Consider the following 16,797-nt stretch of genomic DNA (forward strand, 5'->3'; position numbering starts at 1 on the left):
GGGGGGGCAAAGTGGCGCGAACACCAACAAAGCAAGCTTTAAATGCAACTCGGGAATTGTCTTGCACGAGCGCGTGAAAGTCCACGAAGGTGCCAGAATAGGACCACGTGATAAATTCACGTGATTTTACGTCATTGACATTCCGTTCGGCAAAGCGCGAGTTTACATGAAATGTGTACATAGTCTACGTACGCAACCATACTCGTTTCTAAGGCACATTAACCGGGTTCCACGTAACCGCACCCGCCTCACCCATATCACAATCATCCAGCGTATTCATCTCCTCCTCGGTCAGGTCAAAGTCGTACAACTGCGCCTTGGCCCGGACGCGATCTGGCTGGGAAGATTTTGGGAGGGGGACGAACCCTCGCTGAAGGGACCATCGGAGGAACACTTGTGCGGGGGTCTTGTTGTGCTACGATGTGCGTCAGTCATGCCGCTCACGATTCAAGACTTCAAGATGGAAAAGTGACTTGGAAAGAGAGTGCACCGGGAAATAAGGGATCGGAGGTGCTTACAGCTTGGGAAATCCTCGTCGCAGTTGGATTATCAAAGTATTTCCCTCGTGTAATAGGTGTATACGCCTCAACAACAATCCCATTCGCAGCGCAGTATTCCGTAATATCCCGCTGCTGACACCAAGGATGGAGCTCAAGCTGGTTCACAGCCGGAGTCGGCAGGCCAGCATCCTTGATCTCCTCTAGGTGGTTCACACCGCTGAGCAGAGTTAGCGCGGGGACAACTAAAAAGGAGTGAACCAACAAATTCGACACTCCGATACTGCGCAGCTTGCCCTCCTTTTGCTTTTCCACCAGAGCGTGCCACGTCTCCAGGCGTTTCTCCTTGCCTGATTTCTTCCGTTGCCTGTCAGCCAGAGCGCTGCACGAGAAGGCACCAACGTACAGGATCGTGAATGAGATGGTCGAGATACGGAAGGCCGAAGTTAGAGAGAGACTCCTCGACCGCGGCCTTAGCCTCCTCATACTCATGTCGTAAGCTATGCACCTTGCTCGCTACGACCCCATTAGCCCTCCCTTTCTCAAAGGAGCAAAAACGACATACTAACGAACACTTCCTCCCGAGGGATCCCGCTCCTCCTCACCGCCTCCCCAACAGCCTTCTCGTTCTTATATCCCAGCGCGGAGTCTACATGCCTGTAACCAGCTGCGAGAGCGGCCTCGCACGCAAGCGTAGGGTCGTCATTCTTATACACCCCTAATCCGAGGCGGGGTATGAGGTAGCCAGAGGAGAGCTTGATGCTCGAGCTGATGGTGAGTAGACTGGACATATGTAGGCGGGGAAGTGAGGCAGGGGTAGGCTTGGGCGGGGAGGAAGCCGCCTATATACTGTCCGGGTGAAAGAAGAAGGTCGGAGATGCATTCACCGATAGACGCATCATGAGTCACTTGAGCATGGAGGAAGACGATGCATGAGTAGGATACTGCCGAAAATAGACTCGATCTGTGTTTCATGTACGACGCGTCCGTGGGATGGCATAACACGTGACTCCCATGTACTGGCGAACATTGTAGGAAATCACATCAGAGCATCAAGGGAGCCGACACCATTCATTCATCCATATGAAATCACGCTGATAGGCTACATTCAATGCATCCAGAACAAGAAATCAAGCATCCGCCGAAATCGCAATCGTACACCCTACACAACCCCTCAAGGCGCATTGACCGGATTCCACGTAACAGCGCCTGCATCACCTTTATCACACCCGTCCAGTGCGTTCATCTCCTCCTCGCTCAGGTTGAAGTCGTACACTTCTGAGTTGGCGCGGACGCGTTCCGGGTCAACAGATTTCGGAAGAGGGACAAAATCGTGTTGCAGCGACCAGCGGATGAGCACTTGTGCAGGGCTCTTGTTATGCTGCATTGGCTATTAGCCCAGGATGTCTCAACCATAACACAACGATAGGGACACGTACGGTATTACAGATCTTTGTCAGGACGGGGTCATCGAAGTACTTCCCCCGAGTCAAGGGGGTGTACGCCTGGACGACAATCCCCTGAGCAGCACAATACTCCGTGATTGGGCGTTGTTGACACCAAGGGTGGAGTTCGAGCTGGTTGACGGCAGGAGTAGGCAGTCCAGCAGCTTTGATTTCCTCGAGGTGCTTCACCCCGCTGAACACCGTTAGCGTTGGATGGAAGGTAGGAGAAAGACGTACTAATTGGACACGCCGATGGTACGGAACTTGCCCTCCTTTTGCTTCTCCACCAGCGCACGCCAAGTCTCTAAACGCTTCTCCTTCCCAGAAAGCTGTTCAAATATCCAGTTCAGCGTTTTTTACACCGAAAGGGGCATATGTCCGCACCGGATCGTGGATAAGGTACAAATCGAGGTAGTTGAACCCAAAGTTAGTAAGGGACTCTTCCAGCGCCTCGTTCGCCTCGTCATACCCGTGCCTTCCACTATACACCTTGCTCGCTGTATTCCATCAGTCCCGCTCGCACCGTGATGAAACAGACATACTGATAAACAGCTGGTCCCTGGGGATAAGGCTTTCCCTCACTGCCTCCCCCACACCCTCCTCGTTCCTATAAAACAGTGCCGAGTCGACATGCCTATACCCCGCTGTGAATGCTGCCTGGCACGCCGGTCCCACGTCGTCGTTCATGTATACTCCTAAGCCCAGGCGGGGCATGAGGTACCCCGACGAGAGCTTGACGGTGGAGGCAATGGTCAGTTTTGGAGAGGCGGTCGTCATGCTCGTGGAGGTCGAGGTGCTGCCGTAGTCTGAAACGGTAGAAGATGACCGGGTAGCAGACAGCGAGGCAAGTGAGGCTCTTATGTACTCCATCCTATGTTGCTGGAGACGGTGAAGACGAGGGCGGGTAATGGAATGCAAAGGGGCGACCGATGATTGCAGGTGGATTCCGAGGGTGTGAGACCCTGAGCCAATGGGATGAAGTTCGGAGAGCTGGCGGACAATTCGGGTGGTGAACAGCATGCTACACCGGCGATGGAGGTGTGGTTGAGAAAGTCGTGGAGAATAGTAGGAAATATATTCAAAGAGCGGGGAATTTTCTATCCCGGGCTGGTAATCTCTCACCCGAGCCAGGTATCGTCTGTTGCTAAGAGAGACAGTCGGCGTTTTAGACTGCAGGATGCGTTCCTACCGTTTATCGACATAAAGTTGTCTGTGCAATGACTCCCTTTGAGTGCTTGGCATTATGTGAGGTATGAGATTCCATAAGCAGAGGAATATGAAATTACACATTCACTGGACTTAGTAAGAAGAGACAGGGTTTGGCCAAGCATGCATTATGTCCGACGGGCTCTTCAACCCCGCGGATGATGAGGACGACACTCTTCTTCAACATCAAGCTGCTGGGAATCCGAACAATCATCAATATTCCATGGAAATGACGGAACGGCAGGTGGACGATGAGCTCTAGTAAGTATCATTGCGGGTGTTCTGGAGGTTGTCAGCTGGAGGCACTGACACGAGGCAGGCAAGCACGTTCGACATTCCCTCTGTCCAACAGCGTCCCTTCTCCTTATTCTGGCAGTCAGAATCACCATATAAATCACACCTCGAACACCGTAGACTCCATCATGATGTCTCCATCCCGGATTTCATCTATCCGGCTTCCTCAACGACCCCGAGGATCTAGTGAGACAGCACAAACAGACCCTAATCCCTCACCAAATCCGATGTCCTTCCTTGCTATCAAACGGCGAAGGCCGCGAACCAAGGCGGCTCTCTAACCCGCTCTGTCGCTACTGAACCGTGTTTGAGCGGATAAATGGACGAAACGGAGCGAGCGTTGGAGGGAAGGCCGGGAGATGAGCTGCTTCGATAGGGGCTACGGGTGGGGGTTATCTACCCCTTCCAACCCTCATTCCTTCTACTGCGGAGTCCCCCACCATCCTGATGCCCTACCCCGAACGCGACCTCGTTGGCTATGGACCGAACCCACCGGACCCAAAGTGGCCCAACGGGGCGAAGATCGCTGTCTCCTTCGTGGTGAACTACGAGGAGGGTGGAGAGTACTCGGTCACGAACGGGGACGAGTTCTGCGAGACCTATCTGACAGAGGTACGTGCCCCCCCGGTCCTGTCTTATCCCCAATCTAACCCTTATTTTACATCTAGTCCGGCGTGCACCCGCGCCTGCAAGCTAAGCCAGCCCGCAATCGCGGTGTAGAGAGCAACTTTGAGTACGGCTCGCGTGCCGGCTTCTGGCGCGTCCTCAGGGCGTTCGAAGACCATGGCATGCGGTTCACGTCCTGGGCTGTGGGGCGGGCTGTGGAGCTCAACCCGCAAGTGGTAGCGGCCATGGAGAACATCGGGTGCGAGGTCGCTAGTCACGCTCATCGGTATATCCCTCCCCCGTGCTCAAGTCACCGCAGCTAAGAAGCACACAGATGGATAGACTACAACGGCATGTCCGAAGCGGAGGAAGAGAAACAGATCAACACCCTCATCGATGTCATCCAGCAGAACTCGCCTAGCAAGTCCCCCCCCGTAGGGTGGTACACTGGTCGTCACAGCGAGGCCACACGCCGACTCTGCTGGAAAGTGTACGAGGAGCGTGGGCTTTTGTCAGAGCTCTACGACTCGGATGACTAGTGCGTCCCTTTTTCCTCTCCTCCTGCAGGAGACTGCTTAACGCGGGTAGCAACGACGAGCTGCCGTACTACATCGATCCTGCAGGCTTCGGCGTCCCACCCTCCCCTGCGACCGAACAAGGCCTGCTCATCCTCCCCTACACGATCGACATGAACGACGCCAAGTACCACATGACGCCCGGGTTTGTCACATCCACCGATTTCTTCACCTATGCCCGGGACAGCTTTGACCTCATGTACGAGGAAGGCAAGTGCGGAAGACCGGTCATGATGAGTATTGGCTTGCATGGGCGGATCTCGGGTCGGGCGGGGAGGACTAAGGGGCTGAGGGAGTTTATGCAGTATCTGATGGGCAAGCCAGATGTGTGGATCGCTACGAGGAAGGAGATTGCCCAGCACTGGAGGAAGGTGCATCCTTATAAGAAGCAGTAGGAATGTGAGGGAGATCCAAAGACGCCTGCAATGTCACTTATGATCATCCGTGCGAGACACTCTGGCCGGAAATGCTTGCGTCCTGCTTGTAACGTAGTACAAACATCTGATAGGGGGGAATTCACGATGAATATCATCTCAGAACCATCTTAAGGGTATCAATATCCCCTACAACATTCACACGTTGGAGAAATAGTATAAAATGAAAACGACCAGGGTTTGTTCCACATCAGACAGTAAGTAAAAAACAGAGTCCTTGTATAAGGCAGACTAGGATAGACGATACGGTGGTACGATTGGATGTAGGGTGTGGGGTGTGGTAACACGTTTGCCCAATAGTTCAGGGAACAGTTCAGTACTCGCGATCGCAAGCACGCCGAGATAGAGAAAAAAAAAGGATGCAACAAACCCGAGCGGCTCTATGCCGGGAGTCCAGCCTCCAAAACCTACAGCACTAACGCTCCCAATGCAGCTGCCACACCTACGGCAAGGAAAGAAGCAGGGCTCAACCCTAGAACAGCGCTCTTCGCTCCTGCTGTGGGGGTTGCACCGGTGGTCCCGCTCGAGCTAGGCCCTAGGGAGCCAGTGGCAGTAGCGGTGGCTTGGCTAGGTGTGACACCCTCGTTCCAGAGCTGTCGGATCATCTGCGCGGCCTGTTCTGCCAACCCGTACGTCGGAACCATAAGATGCGCTGAGAACTCGATAGGGAAGACAGAGGCGTCCACAACACGGACGTTGCCTGTGCCGTAGACGTGCAGTGAGGGGTCGACGACACCTCCCTGGTCGAGCGGGAGCATGGAGCATGATGAGGCTGGGTGGTACTCGGTACCGACGACGCCGACGAGCCAGTTGTCCCATTCGTCGTCTGTGCTTACTGTGCTGCCCGGAGAGAGCTCTCCGGTGATGACGGCGTTCAAGGGGAACGTCTGGCCGAGGGTACGAGCAAGCTTGAGCCCTTCACGGAGGACGATGATATCTGCGGGGTGGGTAAGGTAGCCAGGGTCGATAATGGGCTTGTCGAATGCCGACGTGCTGTTGATGTATAGCTGACCGCGGGAGAAGGGGTGCTGACCGGCGGCTTGGATGGCGATCGAGTTAGCGCCGAAGGACGTGCCTGTGAGCGAGAAGAGCAACTCGATCTGCCCAACTTGAGAGGGCAGGATCGTGTTCGCGAGAGCATTGTACGTCGCTTTGTAGCCAGCGATGACGGTCGGGTCGGTGGACGGGACAAGGCTAGATGCTGACGAGGTAAGGTTGTTCAGGATGTCGCTCTGGAAGGTGGGGGCGTAGTCGCCCAGTAGGTCGGTGATATTGGGGTAAGCGATAGCCGAGTTGATAAAGGAAAGGAAGGCAGATGAAGGGTCAGATCCGGAAGAGTGGATTGATGCAGCCGTCTCTGCAGTGGTAGAGAAGACGACTTCACCAGAAAGATGGTCCTGGAGATGCTGGCCAACACCGGGGAGGTTGACATCTGTGTTGTGTTAGCACGCATATATGCACTGTTGGGATGTACGTACAAGTCGAGATACCCAGAGGCTGGAGGATGTTCGTGGGGCCGATACCAGAGCGCATGAGCACGGTCGGGCTGCCAATCGCGCCTCCACAAAGGAGGGCCTCCCTATTTACGCCGACGGTCTGGACAGGTGCACCATCATAAGCCTGGAATTCGACGGCAGTCGCGTTGACCACCTGTCCACTTTGGGCAAGGATGAGCCTGGTGACGGTGGCATTGGGAAGGATGGCGAGATTCGGGCGAGGCGGGAGGGGGTCGATGTACGTCGATCGAGAGTAAGACCGAGTGAGGTTATCTGGGTTAATCGAGCTTGTCGCGATGAACGCACCCCAGCCCTGGCCACCATCCGGGTCTGGGTTCGGCACAATTCCGATCCAGTCGAGCGTCTCGGTCCAGTTGCCTACGGCCGGGACGATGTACCCCGGGAAGGAGTAGTGCACGGGGCCAGCAGTACCATGCGAGTTGATATCGTACTGTATTGCTCCCGCATCGGAGATAGCCGCACTGGGAGCGGTGAAATTCTCGCTCTTCTTCATCATAGGGAACATTCCAGACCACGACCAGTCATTCGCGCCGGCGGCACCGCCTTGAAGCTGTGCCCAGGTATCGAATTCGAGCTGGGAAGGACGAACGAGGTACATCCCGTTGACGGCTGTTGATCCGCCGAGCAGACGACCACGAGGCCAGGAGACAGCATGGTTGTCCAGCATCTCTTGGGGGACGGTTTCGAATTGCCAGTCATAGGAGGTGCCGAGAAGGGAGGAGTAGTAGGCATCACCTGGTGTGTCGATAGAGGACCGGACTGCGTCTCCTGTGTCGCCAGATTCAAGTACGAGCACAGTGGCATTTGCGTCCTCTGAGAGGCGAGATGCAAGGACGAGGCCAGCAAGACCGCCGCCAACGATGACGTAATCGTATGAGCCTGCGGGAACGTGAGTATTCATTGACAGGAAAAAGAGAAAAGTACACACTAGCGATCTGACCGTCGTATATGATCCCACTGCTTGCTACACGTTTATGATGTGTTGAGAGTGGTTGATGCCTCAGATCTGCAGCGGCAAGGGCAGCAAGGCCAAGAAACGCGGCCAGCCTGCATGAGCGGCGCATGTTTAGTGGGTATATGCTATGGTAGATGATGGTGGGAGGAGGGAGGGGAGGGAGAGGGAGAAGGAGGAGAAGAAGAACGAGTGACGGGGTGATGGGTGCAATGAGGTGGGTGTATGGTACACTTGGGCGTATAAGAGCACCATTGTGGTGGGCGGAGAGGGCGCACCAAGCGGAAAGGCCCGATACTCCCGGGAGTGCAAAACGAGGGCGGAAAGGCTGTGCTAAAAAGGTCAGCAAGGAACAACGACTAAGAATAGTTCGGCAGTTACCATCACCATTCATTCATCCCCCCCTTTCTCCCCCTTTCCACCCTCTTCCGCTGATTATATTCTCTAACAACAATAATGCTTCATATGTTCCGAACATACTTCCACCAACACCATATGCCCACATATAACCTCCGCTCAGATATGCGCCTTGTATTCAGAACCAGACCACGGAAGCGTTCGCTGATATGACGCGTTTCTCTATTGGCCTTGGTAAGGGACCCCTCCTTTCCGCCGACAACTCTCCCTGTGGATTAGAGGGCGCTGCCTAGCGGGGTTACGTTGTGGAAGGCGGGATGGGAGGCGGGACGCTATTTATTCTGCTGAAAATAGCGTCGTTAGCACTGCGACAAAAGCGTGGGCGGTGGCTCAGTGTTCAACCCCGCGGCATGCTACCTTGGCGATGCATCAGATTGCACATCTTCAAGTGCCAGCTCAACAATGAACATTGCAGAATCCCCTACTTGGCATTGTAAAAATTACCCTCATCCCTGGTCTGACGACTGAAAATCTCAAAATCTCAGATTGGCACACTTGGCACGATTGACAGTTTGACTTCCCGACTGTCTTGCATTGTATCGTACACCAACACGAGTCGTCTGAACATTTAAGTTTTTCTCGTACGTACACGAGTCCAAAGATCGAGTGAGTAAAAGAACGACCGAGTGCGGAGCACGATGACAACAAAAACAGATGATGACAGACGAGGAACGAGGTGCGAAAGAAGAAAAAATCGAGTCCTTTTGGTTAGTTTGGTTAGTAGCAGTTGTAAGGGAGCGGTGAGCGCTTCGAGCGTTGTGGCTGTCATGCAGATGAAATAAGAACCGAGAACAGAAGTGGAATGAAATGAAATGGTCCGTCCAAAATCGTCCCGACGGTATCCGCCATTCAGTTTTTCCAAATAAGAACAAGAATAGAAACACAGGAACAAAAAAGGAAGCAGTTGCGGGCATTACAAAGCCAGTAACACTGCCAGGGCTACAACGCCCGCCAGGAGGCCTGCGCTCTTGCCTTCGACCGTGGGGAGCGCTGCACTCTTAGCACCACCGGTCCCACTCGAGTTGGATGAGCCTGAGCCTGTCTGGCTCGGGAACCCTGCGCTCGCAGTCGTCGTCCCGTTCGTTGGGACGTAGCCTTCGTTCCAGAACTGGCGGATCATCGTCGCTGCTTGTTCTGCAAGACCGTATGTTGGAGCCATGAGATGCGCGGCGAACTCCACGGGGAAGACGGAAGAATCGACGACTCGGACATTGGATGTTCCGTATACCCTCAACTGGGGGTCGACGACACCGCCCTCCGAGAGGGGGAGCATACTGCAGGAGCAAGAGGGATGGTACTCTGTTCCAACCACACCGGGGATCCAGGCATCCCACTCCGCGTCAGTGGATACGGTGGAGTTGCCTGGGGATAGCTCGCCAGTGACGATGCCGTTCAGTGGGTAGGTCTGGCCAATCGTGCGTGCGAGCTTTAGCCCTTCACGCATGAGGATGATGTCGGCCGGGTGGGTGAGGTAGCCGGGATCGATGACGGGATGGTCGAACGGGTTGGAGCTGTTGATGTACAGCTGCCCACGGGAGTATGGGTGCTGAAGAGCAGCCTGGACGGAGAAGGTATTGGTACCGAATGATGTGCCTGTGAGACCGAAGAGCAGCTCCACCTGGCCGACTTGCGAAGGAAGGATGGTGTTCGCCTGGGACTGGTAAATCGCCTTGTATCCGGCGATGATGGTCGGGTCAGTGGATGGGACGAGGTTTGCCGCTGCCCAAGTGAGGTTATTCAGGAGATCGCTCTGGTATGTCGTTGCGTAATCACCGAGCAGGTCAGTGATATTCGGGTAGGCGATGGCAGAGTTGATGAACGACATGAACGCGGATGTGCCGTTCGCACCTTCCGAACCGTGCAATTGTGCTGCAGTCTCAGCAGTTGTGGAGAAAACGACTTCGCCAGACAGATGGTCCTGGAGATTCTGACCAACACCGGGCAGATTGACGTACGTGCTGATCCCAAGGGGTTGGAGAATGCTCTGCGGGCCGATACCGGAGTGCATCAGTACGTGGGGAGAGCCAACTGCGCCACCAGCAAGGATGGCCTCTTTGTTCACGCCGACCGTCAGCTTGGGTGCACCATCGTAAGCTGCATACTCGACCTGGGTCGCCCGCACGCTGGAGCCGTTCTGGGCGAGGATGAGCCTCGTGACAGTCGCATTGGGGAGAATGGCCAGGTTGGGGCGAGGAGGGAGATTGTCGATGTATGCCGAGCGGGAGTAGGAGCGGGTAAGGTTGTCCGGGTTGATCGAGCTGGTCGCGATGAACGCGCCCCAGCCTTGGCCACCATCGGGATCCGCAGACGGGTTCACTCCGATCCAGTCGAGCGTCTCGGTCCAGTTGCCCACGGCGGGGACGATGAACCCTGGGAAGGAGGTGTGGAGGGGGCCGGAAGAGCCGTGCGACTGCACGTTGTACTCGATGGCACCTGCCTGCTGGACCTCCGCGCTGGGAGCAGTGAAGTTCTCGCTCTTCTTCATCGCGGCGAACATGCTACCCCAAGCCCAGTCGTCAGCGCCTGCAGCACCGGACTGCAATTGCGCCCAGACGTTGAACTCGAGTGCTGAGGGACGGACCATGTACAGGCCGTTGACCGCTGTGCAACCGCCGAGGAGACGACCACGGGGCCATGAGAGCGCCCGGTTACCGACATTCGGTTGTGGAACGGTCATGTACTGCCAGTCGTAGGTTGTACCGAGGAGGGAGGAGTAGTATGCCTCCCCGGGGACGTCGATCTGTGATCGGACGAGGTCGCCTGTGTCGCCAGACTCGAGGACGAGGACGGTTGTATTTGAATCCTCTGATAGACGGGATGCGAGGACAAGACCTGCAAGACCACCGCCAATGATGACGTGATCATATGAGCCTACGGAAACATGGGTAAGCAAGATCGAGAAGGTTGAAGGTAAAGGACGCACTTGCGATCTGTCCGTCGTATACGATGCCTGAAGCGAGTGCACGCCTATCCCGTGTTGTGAGATATTCATGGCGCATATCGGCTACAGTGAGGAGGGGAAGGGCAGCGAGCCCGAGGAGAGCGGCGAGCCGTCGTGCGTACATTCTGGTCGTCGAGGAATGAGATGAGGATGGCGTTGGGCTGTCTACTCTATTTCAGCAGAGAAGCAGATCAGGTATTAATGGATGACGCCGCGAAGTTGTGGGGGCGAATGTTGGAGAAGACCTGAGAAGATGACGATATTGTGGGGGTTTGAATAGGCACCACGCGGTGATAAATGAATGGCTGTTGGAGGGCAGTGTAGTACTACTCCCTCTTTTGGTTGGGGGTTATTTGACTGGGTAGAAAATACTCGAGACGATGTCGGGCCTTGTCGCGGTTGATGAGGGCGCGAGTGAATCGGCCAATGACGAACGTCTTTCGCGTTGAAGGGAAGCTGCGGAAGCCTGGGCAAACACAATTAATTTGACTCCGGACTCGGCACACTTCTTCGGCGATAGAGAATATTACTTTGGCAGGCGCCCAACGAGGGGCAGAGTAAAGCGCTGATCAGCAGAGGTAAGAGAAAAGTGATTACTGTAAACTAGAGAGAAGAGAAAAGGGGCCTCTGTCGTCCCCCTCAAGTTTTATACCTCCCCTCGCCTGCCACCCGCCTCCTACCGAAGCAGGCCAGACCACAAACCCTGGTGGTAGATATGGTACCCGGCCATTGGAGAAAGGATATGTTCCGCCGCCGGGATTGGGCGCTGCCCAGGAAATGTGCGCGCCCGCCGGCCTCGCCAACCATGCGGGCGGAGCGCCAAGCGGGCGCGAAAGGCAACAAAGAAGGGTCCCTTTGATAAAGAAAATGAGGGTGAAGAGGTGGGGAGAATTCCATGCGCGTGATAGAACACACCGGACGCGTCGTAATTTCATGGTAAGCGCATCGCATTCCTTGGTACACAGAAAAATTATATCAATCTTGATCTTAACAGTACGTCATCGAGTCTTGGATACTGTCCACGTATCGCCGTACACTCCAGAAGATACAGGAGCATCAAGCCTGGGGCGCTCACCCGGTCTTAGCACGATCCGACCCGTGCGGTCCATCCCATCACCCCTCGCACGGGCCATCATCCACCCAAGCACGAGCAAAAACATCAGGACCCAGGCAGACGCGTCACTACGTCCAAGAGGTCTCGCGCCCGTAGCAACGTGTAATAACTGATAGTGCGGACCCTATGCCTGTGCAACCAAAGGCCGGTGGTACTGAATTGATTGATGGAGCTTTCCTTATTTGGCATGATATCCACCTTGGATGTTTATTTCTACAGAGGGAGAGGGAGAGAGAGATGTCACATCTTCCTGCTGGAAGGAAGGATAGAACAGCACTTACACAGGTATCGAGGATGTGTACAGCACGTAACCCGCAGGCTTGCTCAGACCCAACGTGCGGGTCCGGAGAACTTACCAGCAAAACGGTTCCCCTTAGGCCCTCAGCGGAGATACTTCCCAAAAAGGCAGGTAATTTCCGCTTGGCACCATCTTGATAACATCCCAAAACAGCGAACAAAGCGGCAGCCCTCTGCCGAGGAGAGTGCCTCCGAGCCCGCCCGAAGCGGAAGGGCCTCTCGTTTTACTTCCCTGTGTGCTTGAAACGTAGAGTTGGTGGAACGCGCGGGAAAACTGGGCGGGAGTGATTGGGAGGAGCTACAGAAGGAGCGGATTGTTGCTTCTTCCCCGGATTTGTCTCATCACTGAGCGGGTGCTGTGTGTATTCTTGTGACATAGGAATGAAATGAGCCTTTCACGCTCATGTGTGCGTAACGAAGCCTTGGTATATCCCTATTATGACAGAGAAGCGTGTGGTACCCAGCGCCCGGGAAAAGAAATTTCAGGGATGGACGATAGGGATACAATGGTCGTCACGGGCAGGAAGTGAACGCGCCTGTCATGACGGCGCGTGGTGTCCGAGCTGAAGGGCGGTGGCAGCGATGAGCATACGTCCCGCAATCCTCGTGCACGCGCCGTCGTTTGTCCAAGCACCGGCTGATCTATAGGTACCGGGCGTGTCGCCTTGAGTCCACCGCTTTGCTTTGTGCGTCAGCATGGAGGGACTTGTATATCTGAGCAACATTAATCAGAAGATCTAGAGCGAGAGAGCGAGCAGAGCAGATCCAAACAACGATGGTCGACACGGAAGCCTTTGATTTGATTGTGTAATCCGCTCTCGTGCGGAAGCTTTCTTCTACGGGACTTTCGGTTCCAGTAAGTATCGTCTTTCCTTCCAGATTCACGATGGCTGGTCTTTCTCTGGAGGATAAAAACAAGCTGATTGCAGCAGCGATAGAAGGTCAATAACCCTCATCAAATGATCTCACGATATTGAAGTAAACCGAATACAGCTAAGGCCGGTTCCTATTCTCCTTACTCGAACTTTCGAGTTGGGGCAGCCCTCCTCGCTCCCGGTGGAGTGATCATCAAAGGTGCCAACATCGAGAATTCCTCGTATGGAGGTACGATCTGCGCGGAACGGACAGCGATGGTCAAAGCAGCTGTACGGAGTGTGATTTAGTTTCAGCTATGCACTGTTGACAAATGCATCAGAGCGAGAACATCAGAGAGTTTGTGGCCCTCGCTGTAACGTCCGATGTCGCCTCGCCTGTCTCTCCATGTGGTATTTGCCGTCAGTTCGTGCGCGAGTTTTGCGCGCTCGAGATGCCTGTATTGCTCATTCCGGCAAACTATGGTAATTACGGAGATGGAAAGGGCGAGATCTTGGAAACAACGTTGGGGGATCTGCTTCCCCACAGCTTTGGACCGGCTGAGCTGAAGTTGCCGAGGATATAGATGATCTGATGCCTCCCGTTCTGATGTTGATAGGGGTTGAAGCGCACAGCACTACGTATGCGGGCAACACAATGTATCAGTCTTGTAGAAATGGGTTGATGAATGCATATAAGTAGCCTAGTTCATTGATTGCCTTGGGATAATCAAATTACACGTGACAAATAGAGAATACGGACTGATACCGATCATGACATGGATGCTTTTGTACAATTCTCTTGGGTTTTGTCGTTTATATTCATTACAGAATCGAGTCGTGCCGTCCCGTCGTTTACGTCGCTAATCAACTCCACTCCTGAGAGGAATCAAACCGAATACAGACGCCGATAAAGGTCTGCAAATCTCGTCACGTCATCCGCCACCGGTCCCGCTATAGGTTTCCAAGCTGAAACGTTGACCAGCGGCCATAAGTCATGTATGAGGTCCGTGACGGCTACCTCGTTTGCGATCGTTGTGCTCGCTTCAAGGGTGAACCGGTACATGTTGTTGCTGGCAGGAGGATACGTGCATGTTTCGGAGCCGACGGAAGTCATGTCGATCGGCATGCGCACGGAACGCAGTTGAGGGCAACGTTCTGCCATCGATAGAAGCACACCGGGCGTCAGTTGAGTACGCGGAGCCTGAGCGTTGGAGCATTCCAGGTGGAGCGTGTGCAGTTCCGGCCAGCTGTCAAGCAGCGTCATCAGATGCTGATCGTCCCAGGCGACGAAAACCGAGTCGAATCCTTCTTCTTCTGACCGGTCTATGAGCTGGAAGAGTTGCAGTCTCTTGCACGCTGCGAGGGGAAGGAATATCGCAGCGGACAGGGTGAGCCGGTGATCGTCCAAATTAGGAAGGACGATACGCAGTGTGCGCAGCTGGACGAACGAAGCGATTTTCTCCATGATGAGGTGCACAGACCGTGGTTCGGCTGGTTGGTGGTGAGCCTCCTCTTGCGCGACTTCGTCCCGAGGGACAGTCCCGATCGTCAATTTTAATCTCTGAAGCTGGGGCATGTCCATCGCTCTCAGCAAGCGCAACGTCCTCGGAGCACTTAGCGCCTCGCCTTCAAACTCCTCGAGCAAGTCAAACGTCCCGGGTCTCCATACTTCTATAGGAGACGTCCGAGCCAGAGTGAACTCGACCACCAGACTCCGAAGTCTGTTATTCTGTGCCAAATTGCGGAAGAACGCATCACTCGGGTTGACAGCTTGTAATGATAGCTTGGAAACATGCCTCGCGGCTTGGAGGAGAGACGCTTCTGATTCCTTCGAAAGCGCACCGAGAGCCTCGACCTCCAACGTCTGGAGACTAGGTGCGTTCACCGGAATCGCGCGCAAAAAGTGCCCGACCATAAAGTTGTCGCCCTGTATTGTATGGATATACAAACTCCTCAACGTCGGGGAAAGCAGGCGCGAGAGAGTGCAGAGAGAATCATCTGTTTCTGAAATCGCGTGCAACCGGACGAGGTTGGGGAATGCAGGTCCAAATGGCCGGAGGAGCATGAGCATTGGCAGACCACGGCGCTCGAGCGTTCGACGGGGGTTGAGCACGTCCCCCCGGGCATAGGGAGGTCGACCAGGGTGGATGACAACTTCCTGAATGAACGCAGCATATAGCCTGACCCGCTCCGTATCTTGCTCTGAGGGGATCCTGAATGCCTACGGAGCGTCAGACCCCCTGCTCAGCCCTAACAAAAACACATACCCATCCAGAACACTCCCTCAGTTCCACCTGATACTCCTCCGGCAAAAGCTTCAATAACCTCTCGACACCGTATACCTTCCTCCAATGTACCTCGCACGCCGGTTGCCAGAAGTCCCTGCACACGCTAGCGAGCCTTCCGAGCGCGGTATGGTCCGATTCCAGGTGCTGGAATATCTCCTGCACGAGCTCGGGGATGGAGAGAACAGGATGCGGGGTCATGGTCGGCTCTCTTCAAGTGGGGTGACGTCGCCCTTTTGGAGGAGGAGGGTACATGTACACATGTACATAGCGCGCACCCTCCCCGCGGGCGTACTAACAGCGGAAAGTCCTGAAAGGGAGTCGCCGGCGCCTGCCAAGGGGAACCCGGATTGCCTCCGTTAAGCCGGGAAAATGGGAGTCATCTTACACATTCTGCTGCCCAGAGGCCTATCACCATACAGTCATTACTGAGCTCTCGGGTTAGTATTCCCCATAAAGGCATGGTTGTGAAGCTCAGGTGTGGGAAAGGAGTCTATATTTGTTACTGGTCATTTGCAACTCCGACTCTCTAACCACACTACTCTCAGTTAACACAACCCATATCCCCAGGCCAAGGCATAACCTCTTGCCTACATGCTCCATGTCCATTCTCATTACCCAAGACCCACCCATGCTCCTACTCCAGTTTATGCACTCTCCAATGCCCCCAGGTTCCTAACACCAGCTCTGGTGATAAGAACTTATGCATGTCAGGATCCCCCAGCCAAAAGCTTAAGATCTAGTGTACTCTACACCTCCCAATTAGAAGTTAGGAGTAAGTCCACTGGAGGGGGAGTCAACACTAATGGCCCAAGTCAAGTACAGTAATCCCTGCCTGTAACAATCCAGCACAATAATGATTCCTTGGGGTTAAGGATGAGGTTGAGGCGGAATGGACTCCATAGATAGGGAAAAGTGACCAGTTGTTAGGGCAACACAGGCTGACTAAGTCTGCTCACCTAAGAGTGCCAAGAGTCTAAGCAGGCAACAAGGAAGTGGAGTAGACCTGATGACTAAGACCTATCTACAGTATAGGTACCTGTGGATGATCCTAAGAGACCAAGTCTGAAGAGACAGTCCCAGGCAGAGTAGGCCTTATATTTATACCTCTGTGGTGGAACCTGCTAGAACATCTTGCTTACTCAGCCTAGTCAGGTGATCAGGTCATATGACCAAGGATGAGGTCATATGAGGTCATGCACAGCCATGCACAGCAGGTCACCTGACCATCCAATCCTTCCAGCAGGTTCCAGCACATGCCAAGGTATACCAGCTACTTCCATGTCATAAAGGCTTAGTCATGTCTCTTGACCAAGCAATGAGCTGGTGCCCTGACATCACCCCCCCTTCTAGACATGCTGTC

The 16,797-nt window shown here is 54.4% G+C and overlaps 7 protein-coding genes across 7 annotated transcripts; 2 read left to right on the forward strand and 5 right to left on the reverse strand.

Moving 5' to 3' along the window:
- Positions 1-130: 130 nt before the first annotated feature.
- DACRYDRAFT_115161 (Aldo/keto reductase) lies at positions 131-1,288 on the reverse strand (the record flags this gene model as incomplete). Its single annotated transcript, XM_040769944.1, has 5 exons — positions 131-415; positions 519-717; positions 763-854; positions 904-1,013; positions 1,063-1,288. The coding sequence occupies 5 exons, from the start codon at positions 1,286-1,288 to the stop codon at positions 209-211; spliced, it is 834 nt and encodes a 277-aa protein (XP_040630743.1). The 3' UTR covers positions 131-208.
- A 383-nt stretch (positions 1,289-1,671) lies between these two features.
- On the reverse strand, positions 1,672-2,656 carry DACRYDRAFT_49626 (Aldo/keto reductase; the record flags this gene model as incomplete). The annotated part of the gene is made up of 5 exons (XM_040774919.1): positions 1,672-1,878; positions 1,937-2,135; positions 2,180-2,271; positions 2,327-2,439; positions 2,485-2,656. The coding sequence occupies 5 exons, from the start codon at positions 2,654-2,656 to the stop codon at positions 1,672-1,674; spliced, it is 783 nt and encodes a 260-aa protein (XP_040630744.1).
- A 1,181-nt stretch (positions 2,657-3,837) lies between these two features.
- DACRYDRAFT_94048 (chitin deacetylase Cda1) lies at positions 3,838-5,018 on the forward strand (the record flags this gene model as incomplete). Its single annotated transcript, XM_040777192.1, has 4 exons — positions 3,838-4,054; positions 4,111-4,334; positions 4,383-4,586; positions 4,637-5,018. The coding sequence occupies exons 1-4, from the start codon at positions 3,890-3,892 to the stop codon at positions 5,016-5,018; spliced, it is 975 nt and encodes a 324-aa protein (XP_040630745.1). The 5' UTR covers positions 3,838-3,889.
- A 118-nt stretch (positions 5,019-5,136) lies between these two features.
- On the reverse strand, positions 5,137-7,731 carry DACRYDRAFT_21277 (alcohol oxidase). Its single transcript, XM_040772322.1, has 3 exons — positions 7,503-7,731; positions 6,536-7,453; positions 5,137-6,489 (listed from the first exon to the last, which is right to left on the reverse strand). Exons 1-3 carry the CDS (start codon positions 7,636-7,638, stop codon positions 5,465-5,467), a joined length of 2,079 nt encoding a protein of 692 aa, XP_040630746.1. The 5' UTR covers positions 7,639-7,731; the 3' UTR covers positions 5,137-5,464.
- Positions 7,732-8,453: 722 nt separating this feature from the next.
- Positions 8,454-11,455, reverse strand: DACRYDRAFT_21278 (GMC oxidoreductase). The gene is made up of 2 exons (XM_040772323.1): positions 10,867-11,455; positions 8,454-10,814 (listed from the first exon to the last, which is right to left on the reverse strand). The coding sequence occupies exons 1-2, from the start codon at positions 11,006-11,008 to the stop codon at positions 8,857-8,859; spliced, it is 2,100 nt and encodes a 699-aa protein (XP_040630747.1). The 5' UTR covers positions 11,009-11,455; the 3' UTR covers positions 8,454-8,856.
- Positions 11,456-13,287: 1,832 nt separating this feature from the next.
- DACRYDRAFT_49193 (cytidine deaminase) lies at positions 13,288-13,733 on the forward strand (the record flags this gene model as incomplete). The annotated part of the gene is made up of 2 exons (XM_040774888.1): positions 13,288-13,440; positions 13,491-13,733. Coding segments are annotated over 2 exons (396 nt in total), but the record flags the coding sequence as incomplete, so codon positions are not given.
- A 302-nt stretch (positions 13,734-14,035) lies between these two features.
- Positions 14,036-15,635, reverse strand: DACRYDRAFT_106013 (uncharacterized protein; the record flags this gene model as incomplete). Its single annotated transcript, XM_040768182.1, has 2 exons — positions 14,036-15,370; positions 15,417-15,635. 2 exons carry the CDS (start codon positions 15,633-15,635, stop codon positions 14,036-14,038), a joined length of 1,554 nt encoding a protein of 517 aa, XP_040630749.1.
- Between the last annotated feature and the right edge of the window lie 1,162 nt (positions 15,636-16,797).

This window comes from Dacryopinax primogenitus (assembly GCF_000292625.1).
Source record: "Dacryopinax primogenitus strain DJM-731 SS1 chromosome Unknown DACRYscaffold_5, whole genome shotgun sequence".
NCBI lineage: Eukaryota > Fungi > Basidiomycota > Dacrymycetes > Dacrymycetales > Dacrymycetaceae > Dacryopinax > Dacryopinax primogenitus.